Below are 11,192 nucleotides of genomic sequence, written 5' to 3'. Positions count from 1 at the left end.
TATTATTATTATATTTGACCAATTAACAAATTTAAATTATTTTTTTAATGTAAAATAAAGATTTTGAAGAAAAAAAAGTTCATAAACAAATAAATAAATAAATTTTCTTGATTTCTGTGAAGGAATGTCTGCCGGGATCCGGTAAAACTTTAGTTTTGAAACAAAAGTGCTGTTCGATTCTGGCAGCCAAAAACACAACAAGAAGACATTTTAAAGTCAAAACATCAAACTTTTAGCGCACCTGCTATGAGTTCTGCCTTGTGTTTTGCCTCCAGCTAGAGCGGTGACGTCACAGTGACGTAGGCGATTAAGGGGTCTATTCGCTTGTTAAGTCTGACGTCATGTAGCAGCGCTTCCGTCCAAACCTCTATCAGTTACCACGAGAAAACAACAAAAGGTGTTAATACAAACTCACAATGTGATAGAATACTAGCGAAAAATTTATCATCTTAAGCTTTAACTCTGTACCGAAGTCCCAGATAGCCAGACAATGAAAATATAAATATAAAAAGAAAAGTGTTTGATTTGTGTTTGGGACACTGTGAGCACAGAAGCTGTAGTGTATACCGTTAGTTTGAAAGCGTTTAGCTTAAATTATTAATATGAATAAACAGTGCTCATAAACGTCTGCTGAGGTCGTATTCTCAAGTGAAGCGAGTTGAGGCTTGGACCCGGAAACAGCGCTTCTTACGTCATCACTTAACAACCGAATTGGGTGGGGATCAATCGACCCATTCGGCGCTCCACTCTCTCGTCTGTTTGGGTCAGTAATCCGTGTTTCTGCTCTCTGCAGCGGCGCCTGTTCTTTCTTAGCTGCGTGCTTCTCGTGCACTGCAGCCTCATCCAGCATCAGTTCAATATCAATCTTATCTGCTCAAAATGGCTCTTCACGTCCCCAAAGCCCCGGGCTTTGCTCAGATGTTAAAGGATGGTGCGAAGGTAGGGCTGCTGAAGCAGTGTTTTGCTCTTATTGTGTTGTTTATAGAGCGCACGCAGTGACTCCACATAGAGGTTTCTAGAAGATGGGCCTCATAGCGCCCAACTCACGTTGCCGGTAAAACCAGCACACGCTTCAGACTTCAACGGAAGAATACAATTGTGTACAAGGCCGTCATTACTGTTAGGTCTCAATGAAATATGGAGTGTTTGACAGAACTTGTGTTTCGTTAGAAAGTAACGGAAGAATGAAGTTAACGTTAGCTTGTTAGCTTTAGACATGTGCCACTGACAGACAGACACTCAACTGACTTACAGGTCATTAAAGGAAGTAACGTTACATTGATTTAGGTAAGCTATTGATTCACAACACTCTTTAAATGTAACGTTACATATTAAAATGTTTTTAACGCGTGTGTGTGTATATATATATATATATATATATACGTTAAGAGTTCAACCTTAAAGGATGCAGTTTGCCATAAAAGGGCAGTTCCACATTCGTAATCTGGATATTCGGTTTGTTGATATGTTGATCATATCATTTAATCATAGGATTCAACCAAATAACACAATTTGCTTTCAGAGATTGTGTTTTTTCGGTTCCAGTTAATTTGCTCTTGTAACGGTTTAGCTTCTAAATGATTAAGTATTTGAATTTTTTTAATAGATGTTCACGCCCGTAGCTCTGACGAATGCGGTTGGATAAACATTATACCAGCAAATATCATTACTACTACTAATGGTTCTTTCTGATAGATCTATACCAATGTAGCATTGCTTTTTGTTTTCTTTGTATGATAATAATGGTGCATGGGTCTGCAATTACTGCAAGATGTGTACGCAAAGTTTCTTAAAGAAATATTACCCTATACATAATAGAAATGTCAACTGATCCCTCTCTGCCTAGTATTTCACTTTGAAATAATCAACAAGCATATTATTTGGTGTTAAATATTGAAACCACTAAGCAGCCCCAAGTGTTTTATGTTTTTAAAATATGAAATTATTTTGGATTTACGTTTGCTATTTGCTTTCCACAATTAGCACTATTCGGGTCTTGAGGAGGCTGTTTTCAGGAACATCCAAGCATGCAAAGAACTGGCACAGACCACAAGAACTGCATATGGACCCAATGGTGAGGCTCTTTCTTCACTCTGATGGATTAGACCTTTTTAGTGGTATCACATGATCATTGAATTCTGTACAGGCATGAACAAAATGGTCATCAACCACTTGGAAAAACTCTTTGTTACAAATGATGCTGCCACCATTCTCAGAGAGCTGGAGGTAAATAATAGTAGCTGTGGAAAAAAAAAAAAAACTAATGCATATCATTCGGAAGATTATATGTCTCTTTGTTATTTATTTATATTTGTATGTCTCTCTCTCTTTTCTTTCTTTCCTTCCTTCCCTCAAGGTTCAGCACCCGGCAGCCAAAATGATCGTGATGGCATCCCACATGCAAGAGCAGGAAGTAGGTGATGGCACAAATTTTGTGCTGGTGTTTGCTGGTGCTCTGCTGGAGCTTGCAGAGGAGCTGCTGAGGATGGGCCTGTCTGTTTCAGAGGTCGGTAAACAACCACACTAATGCAGTACATCACTGTCAGGAAAGAGCTTGCATTAAGTGGTTTTTATATATATATATATATATATATTTTAGAGTCCCAACTCAGTTTGGTTCCCATAATAAAAAAATTCTGTATCTTTTCTGGATCAAAACAGACCCGAATGCATTATGGGGATTAATAGTATGATTAATCCCTGCAAATTCATGTTAAATTGAGAACTGCTAATTTATTTGCATTATTGATAGCATGTTTGCCTGAGCTGATGATTATGTTGAATCCCAGGTGATTGAGGGTTACGAGATGGCATGTAAGAAAGCTCTGGAGATTCTGCCCAACTGCGTCTGTTCGTCTGTGAAGAACCTGCACGATCTGGATGAGGCCACAGCCATGATCCGCTCAGCCGTCATGAGCAAACAATACGGCAATGAAGACTTCCTGGGCAACCTTATTGCACAGGCCTGCGGTAAGGCATGATCGCTTCGGTGTACTCTAGCAAAGTGGTTTAATTTTGTGATTATTTTATTTTGTTTTTTATTTAGTGATTTAAAATATATACATATATTACATTATTCATAATCATTTTATTATCACTACTTATTTTACAGTCTCTATCTTCCCTGAGTCTGGCAATTTCAATGTTGACAATGTCAGAGTGTGTAAAATTTTGGTAAGTATAACATGATTTTAGGCACTGCTTTAAATGAATGAGTGTCTGTGGGTCAATTTCAGTTTTTTTCTTTGTAGGGCTGTGGACTGAACTCTTCTATGATGCTTCATGGGATGGTATTTAAGAAAGAGACAGAAGGAGACATCACATCAGTGAAAGACGCAAAGATAGCAGTGTTCTCCTGTCCGTTTGATGGCATGGTTACTGAAACAAAGGTAGGCAAATGCTTATTGGACTGGATTAGATGGACCTATTTTGTATATATGGGTTGACAGTATTTCTTTTGTATGATGCTCAAGAAAAGTGCATTAAATCATGTTCTCCTTTGCTTTTTGGGCTTTCTTCCTTCAATATTTCTTTCTGATGCTTCACAGGGAACAGTACTTATAAAGAACGCAGAGGAGCTCATGAATTTCAGTAAAGGAGAAGAGGACCTGATGGAGGCCCAGGTGAAGTCTATCGCTGATTCAGGGGCCAATGTGGTTGTGACTGGGGGCAAAGTCGCTGACATGGCCCTTCATTACGCCAACAAGTACAAGCTCATGGTGGTCAGGTGAGAGAGAGGAACATGTCTTCTTTTTTGTGCTGCTTGATTCTGTATTTTTATGTGTTGGCTTGTTAAATGAGAATAAAAGCAAAATTTATGAATGCTGTTTGTACTACAACCAGGCTGAATTCAAAGTGGGACCTCAGAAGACTATGCAAAACGGTGGGAGCCACAGCATTGCCCAGACTGGTGAGTTATGTTTCATGACTGCATTTTGTATGATGTGAGTTGGTGACAAGGCAGTTAAATTAATTATGGTCACTTTTTATCAGTTTCAATGTTTTTTTTTAAAACCAATTTTTTTTTCAAATCTGATTTTTCAAAACAGATTCCACCGACCCCAGAAGAGATGGGACACTGTGATAGTGTGTACCTCTCTGAAGTTGGAGATACACAGGTTGTGGTCTTCAAACATGGTAAGGAAAATCTAACACTATTTTTACTTTATATTAATTTTACTACATATGTGTGTGTGTGTGTGTGTGTGTATATATATATATATAATAGGGATAATGTACATCCAGCCGGTTGTTATCTCAGAATAAACCCCGACAGGGTGATCAGGACCCCGATGCAAAGCGGAGAACTGTGGCAATGTCTCCAAGAAACCTGCCTGTAAAGCTACCTGAAAAACAATGCACAAGTGCACCTAGGATAAACCTTTTTTAACACACAGTGTGGTCATGCCACATGTTGATTTAATTTAATAGAAGGCAATTAATAACACTTTATGGCATTACCGTATTTTTCGGACTATAAGTCGCACCTGAGTATAAGTCGCATCAGTCCAAAAATACGTCATTGAGGAAAAAAAACATAAGTCGCATTTATTTAGAACCAAGAACCAAGAGAAAACATTACCGTCTACAGCCGCGAGAGGGCGCTCTATGCTGCTCCGTGTAGACTACAGGAGCACTGAGCAGCATAGAGTGCCCTCTCGCAGCTGGAGACGGTAATGTTTTCTCTTGGTTCATATCAAATTAATTTTGATAAATAAGTCGCACCTGACTATAAGTCGCAGGACCAGCCCAAACTATGAAAAAAAGTGTGACTTATAGTCCGGAAAATACGGTATTTTTGACAGTGCCTAAAACTTTGCACAGTACTATAGCTTTGCAGATTTGTTGAAGCATTTTGGAGACATTGCCACAGTTCTTCTGGATTGAGTCTGTCTCAGTTTGTTCTGATTCTTCATGTTATTCCAGACAGACTGATGATGAGGTCAGATCTCTGTGTGGAGCACTGACTGCTGTCAGACTCCTTGTGCAAACAAAAATGTCGCTGGATAATTACATTTAATGGCAAAAATAATGTTTGGAAATGTAAACTGATATTTCGTACTGAGACATTACAGTAAAAGATAGAAATAACTGACTTAAAATATTTTTTGTTGGTGAAAATACTAGTGGCCTAAGACTTTTGCACAGTACTGTGTGTAAATGTGCATATATACACACACACACACACATGGGCCACCAATTTTTTTTTTTTTATAATACATTAACAGTTTTATTCAGTAAGTATATATACGGTATATAAAAAAGTTATTTGTAACAAAGTGTTCTGTAGGAGTCCTGAAAGTGAAGCCAAAGTGTTTTGATCCCCCCACCACGTGTGACTGGATGCAGTATAGGTCATAAAAACCCACCTTCTCCATGTAATCTAATGGGACGCAAGACAAATTAAATCAAATTACACTTCAGATTTTTCCCAAAGATGGTTTCCATCATTTGAGGTAGTTCTCAAGATGATTTATGTGCTCATTTTTCTAATAAGTTTGCTTTTAGGTAGTTATTTGATGCTATAAAAACGGGGTGTGGTGGCATGATTGTTATCTTGCCATTGGGCCTGCGGAGTTTGGCAGGGGCTTTGATACAGACTCTGGTTCCAGATGAATCTCTGCTGCGCAGACTCTGACGCCAGACAAATCTCTGCTGCGCAGACTCTGACGCCAGACGAATCTCTGCTGCGCAGACTCTGGTTCCAGACGAATCTCTGCTGCGCAGACTCTGACGCCAGACGTATTTCTACTGCGAGATTCTGGTTCCAGACGAATCTCTGCTGCGCAGACTCTGACGCCAGACGTATCTCTACTGTGAGATTCTGGCTCCAGATGAATCTCTACTGCGCAGACTGTGACTCCAGACGTATCTCTACTGTGAGATTCTGGCTCCAGATGAATCTCTACTGCGCAGACTGTGACTCCAGACGAATCTCTACTGCGAGATTCTGGCTCCAGACGAATCTCTGCTGTGCAGACTCTGACTCCAGATGAATCTCTGCTGTGCAGACTCTGATGCCAGACGTATTTCTACTGCGATATTCTGGTTCCAGACGAATCTCTGCTGCGCAGACTCTGACGCCAGACGTATCTCTACTGTGAGATTCTGGCTCCAGATGAATCTCTACTGCGCAGACTGTGACTCCAGACGAATCTCTACTGCGAGATTCTGGCTCCAGACGAATCTCTGCTGCGCAGACTGTGACTCCAGACAAATCTCTGCTGCGCAGACTCTGACGCCAGACGAATCTCTGCTGCGCAGACTCTGATGCCAGGCGAATCTCTGCTGCGCAGACTCTGATGCCAGACGAATCTCTGCTGCGCAGACTCTGGTTCCAGATGAATCTCTGCTGCGCAGACTCTGGTTCCAGATGAATCTCTGCTGCGCAGACTCTGACGCCAGACGTATCTCTACTGTGAGATTCTGGCGCCAGACGTATCTCTACTGCGAGATTCTGGCTCCAGACGAATCCCTACTGCGCAGACTGTGACTCCAGACGAATCTCTGCTGCGCAGACTCTGACGCCAGACGAATCTCTGCTGCGCAGACTCTGACGCCAGACGAATCTCTACTGCGCAGACTCTGACGCCAGACGTATCTCTGCTGCGCAGACTCTGACGCCAGACGAATCTCTGCTGCGCAGTCTCTGAAACCAGACGAATCTTTGCTGCGCAGACTCTGATGCCAGACGAATCTCTACTGCGAGATTCTGCCTCCAGACGAATCTCTGCTGTGCAGACTCCGACTCCAGACGAATCTCTGCTGTGCAGACTCTGATGCCAGACGAATCTCTACTGCGAGATTCTGCCTCCAGACGAATCTCTGCTGTGCAGACTCTAGTTCCAGACGAAGCTCTACTGTGAGATTCTGCCTCCAGACGAATCTCTGCTGTGCAGACTCCAGTTCCAGACGAATCTCTACTGCGAGATTCTGCCTCCAGATGAATCTCTGCTTTGCAGATTTTGGTTCCAGACGAATCTCTGCTGCACAGACTCTGGTTCCAGACGAATCTCTACTGTGAGATTCTGGCTCCAGACGAATCTTTGCTGCACAGACTGTGACTCCAGACGAATCTCTGCTGCGCAGACTCTGTCTCAAAATGATGCAAAATGACAGCGGCCATACTGGGATGCTTTGGCTTCACTTTTCTATAGTGGAAGGAAGTGGAGATGCGTCGTTCCATCTAATTTACAGTCTGTCTGTAACCATGAAAAAGATTTAAATGATTTATGATAAAATTGTACTTAAATCTAAATCAAACTAAAAGTTAACCAGTGCTAAAATGCACCAACAGTTAAAATATATAAATATATTTTATTATTATTATGATCTTGGAGTGAAATGTGGCAAAATCACTCACGAACGTCATGCAGATAGATGTCTTTGTGACTTTTTTCTTGATTTTTGTAGCTTGTTAGACAAACTGATCTTTATGAATGTTGTTTAGTCTTGCAGTGATTTATCCAGACAGCTCATGTCATCTCACTCCTTTAATTTCTAGATAAAGAGGATGGTGCCATCGCTACTTTAGTAATTCGTGGGTCCACAGACAACCTGATGGATGATATTGAGCGTGCCATCGATGATGGAGTTAACACCTTTAAAGTCCTTGTCAGGGTGAGCTACTTTAAAACTCCACCCCAAAAAACACTTCTAATGGAAGTCTTTTAAATCATTACAAAATGTGACCCTAACAAAAACATTTCCCCTCAGGATGCACGTCTGTGTCCGGGTGCCGGTGCCACTGAAATTGAGCTGGCGAAACACATCACCTCCTATGGAGAAGTAAGCAAATCAGGCTCATCTCATTTTGCTGTTGGCAAACCTGAAGAGTGTCAATAATTTGAACATGTCCTCTAAAGTCTTGCCCAGGGCTGGAGCAGTACGCCATCAAGAAATACGCAGAGGCGTTTGAAGTGCTGCCCCGTGCTCTGGCAGAGAACTCTGGCATCAAGGGTAATGAGCTGATCTCCAAACTGTACGCCGCACACCACGAGGGCAACAAGAACTCTGGCTTTGATATTGAGGTGAGAGAAAAAGAAGCTGTTACTAATTTGGAGGCAGCAGACCTGAAATAAATAGAAAGAAGGACCCAAAAATAATGCATTTTAAGCTGTAATTGATGACTATATACTTGTTTTAAACCATTCAGGGAGAGGGGCCTGCATTGAGGGACGTAGTGGAAGCTGGTATCCTCGATCCATACCTGGTCAAGCACTGGGGAATCAAATTGGCCACAAATGCAGCCATCACTGTTCTCCGTGTGGATCAGGTTAGCTTTACAATTATGTATCTTTCAGTTTCTTATTCCATTCATGTTTATCAATTTAGGTGCTTTAGTAGCCTGTTACTTTCTGGATTATAATGTGATGTGTATGTGCCAGATTATTATGGCAAAGCCAGCAGGTGGACCCAAAGCCCCCAGACAGCAAGGACACTGGGACAAAGATGGTTGGGATGAGGAGCCCGACAAATTTGATACACATCATTGATAAGAAATCATAAATAATTGCTAAGGTGCACAAAAACTGTTTGGAGTGCCTAACCAATGGAGTGTGAATCGGGTTGCATGAACACTGTGTGGAAATTCACCATGAATTTGTTGACGAAATGAGTCTAGCTTTAGCCTGTCATTACACCACAGTTAAAATGGTTTACGCCGTTTAGCATTAGTTAACAGTTTAAGTTGGGCATAGCTCATCCAATAGTAAAAATTGTCATCGTTTACTCACCCTCAAGTTGTCCTAAACCTATTTGAGTTTTGTTCTTCTGTTATATACAAAATAAGATTTTGAATAATGTAGAATGCCATCGACTTTTAATACAGGGATCAGCAACCTTTTCGGCATGACGTGCCATTTCTTATTTTTATGGTTAACCACTGTGCCAAGTGTGCACAGCCCCCCCCCCCCCCCACACCCCGATATAATTCTGTATTTAAACGGTACATACACAATTTTTTATTATACGATAAAAAAGTTTAACGTTTAATCAACGTTAATGCACTGCTTTAATTGATGAACGTGCACACACAGACACACACACACACACACACCACTCGCACACAGAGATCTGAGATCGTGCTGTGCAAAAAGTAGCATTCAGAAGCTCATAAACCTATGAGTGTTGTCACGCTACTTTTATTAATCGATACTGAATCGCTACATTATATTTCTCAACAACAAAGGGGCAAAATCGCTTCATTGTCTGCAGAGAGAGATAATTCCCCCCCCCCCCACACTTTCTTCCTCTCAAAATGGCCATATTTCAGAAAATTTTTCATCACTGGATATAGCTTTAGGTCATTTAACATTTCTATGGTAAAACGTATTATTAAAAGTTGACTAATGTTAATTGATTTGCAGCTTCATCTTACCTCACTCTCTTTAACGTTAAACTGACGCTTTGCGCTCTGCTTCTGTGAACAGTAAACCCCGCCTACTTTGATCTGATTGGCCATCTCAGTCATTTTGACATTGACGAGTGCTGTTAGACCGAGGCTTTGATCTGAAGCACCTAGTATGTGCAGTGTTTGCACGTGCATCCATGCAAGTTAATTCTCACACTTTAATAGTATTTGTAGCTCCTAACAGGCTGTGTGACTATGAGAAGTTATTACATCAAACTGTTCGTCATTATAGTTTTCCTTATTGCTTGCGTGCCAGCGATTATCCCTCTGCGTGCCACTGTTGGCACGCGTGCCGTAGGTTGCCAACCCCTGTTTTAATAGTATGGAAAAAAAATACTGCTACCAGCAACGGTTCGGTTACCAGCATTGTTCAAAACATCCTTTTTTTTTTTTTTTTTTTTAGTTCAACAAAAGAAAATCCAACATGTTTGGGACCGCATGAGGTTGCGTAAATGACACTATTTTCATATTTGGTTGAACTATCCCCTTTTAATTAGAGATATTATGGTAGTCTCCTAAATGTCTGTTTGAAACCTACTATGTTCAAGATCTATTTTTCTTCACGAGCATTACTAACTTATGTCATTCTCTGTGACATTTTGAATGCAGTCAGGGTTTTTTGGCACGATTTACTTGCATGCCGTTTGCACTAAAAGCACTTTTTCCACACAGGATATTGCACTGTGCACAATTGACTGTCTTTAAATCTGTAAGTGTCTGACAATGTCTGTTCTCCTCCACAGATTATAATGGCCAAGCCGGCTGGTGGACCCAAACCTCCACAAGGAAAGAAGGACTGGGATGAGGATGACTGATGTCACTAACCTGTGTCTCCCTGTCACCGTCTTAGCTTTTCAAGTGTTGTGTATTTAATATCTAGCCCCATTTGTTTTGTTTTTTGTTTTTTTAGGAGAAGCCATCCACGTTAACCATGAGTGGCTCTGAGCTGTTATTCTGGTCCTAATAAAGGCACTTGAGCTGTCGGCATCCTTGTCTTTTCTTTTAAATAATGCTTGATGTACAATAAAATGCAGCATAATTGTTATGCTTTGACATTCTTGAAAACATATTAAACTCAGAGTTACAACATTTAGATACACACTAATACAGATTATCTCAAAGCTGCTCAAAGATAGGCTTTTATGGAATGAAACAGCAATTTCCCTTCCATAAAATCTGTATAATTACAGTAGTTTGCACAATTGCAGCTAGTTACATTAACATGAGTGTATTGTAGTGAAGGGAATTCTTGCAGCAGTAAATATTATTGGATTATTTTTGTGCTGAGTTCCTGCATCTCTTCCCAAACCCATACCACCCCCCCCCCACACCTTTTTTTTGCAGTGATTTAAGTAATATCACAAATTAAAAGAGGATGTGTACTTTATACCATCGCCCTCTGCTGTTGTTTTTGGTGCACTTCATTTTCGCTTCAATATCTACAGATCATTTGAATGAAAATTATAGGTGGTTTTAACAAATCCAATGCAAATGCTTTCTTGAAAGTATATATTAAATGCAATCAAAATAATAAAATACCATTAAATATTAAGTGTCTGTAAAATGTGTTTTTAAATTAATTATTATTAATTCGCAGGGCTTGTTTTGTTAGTTTTATGGAGAGCTTAAACAGGCCAGTAAGAGACTACAACTCATCCTTTAATTACACAAATGTCTCGTTAAAAAAAAAATGTCTACAAATTGATCAAACTGATCCGAGATCAGAGACGATCACTAGTTGAGCCCAATGAACTGAACTCGCATGAAATCACGTGACTTG

General features: G+C 40.5%; 1 protein-coding gene across 2 annotated transcripts; it reads left to right on the top strand.

The window, feature by feature from the left end:
- The first annotated feature begins 785 nt into the window (after positions 1-785).
- Positions 786-10,399, top strand: LOC132127091 (T-complex protein 1 subunit theta-like). Of its 2 annotated transcripts, XM_059538718.1 has the most exons (16): positions 786-939; positions 1,984-2,074; positions 2,147-2,226; positions 2,357-2,506; positions 2,790-2,970; positions 3,113-3,174; positions 3,252-3,389; positions 3,549-3,727; positions 3,844-3,910; positions 4,050-4,137; positions 7,505-7,620; positions 7,717-7,788; positions 7,866-8,030; positions 8,156-8,275; positions 8,388-8,520; positions 10,156-10,399. In XM_059538718.1, exons 1-15 carry the CDS (start codon positions 880-882, stop codon positions 8,493-8,495), a joined length of 1,677 nt encoding a protein of 558 aa, XP_059394701.1. In that variant the 5' UTR covers positions 786-879; the 3' UTR covers positions 8,496-8,520; positions 10,156-10,399. The 2 variants fall into 2 exon arrangements, with proteins under 2 accessions (XP_059394701.1, XP_059394703.1); XM_059538720.1 differs by lacking the exon at positions 8,388-8,520.
- The last annotated feature ends 793 nt before the right edge of the window (positions 10,400-11,192 follow it).

This window comes from Carassius carassius, chromosome 45, assembly GCF_963082965.1.
Source record: "Carassius carassius chromosome 45, fCarCar2.1, whole genome shotgun sequence".
Classification (NCBI taxonomy): domain Eukaryota; kingdom Metazoa; phylum Chordata; class Actinopteri; order Cypriniformes; family Cyprinidae; genus Carassius; species Carassius carassius.
The sequence above is the reverse complement of the archived record's forward strand: the minus strand, read 5'-3'. Positions and strand labels throughout refer to the sequence as shown.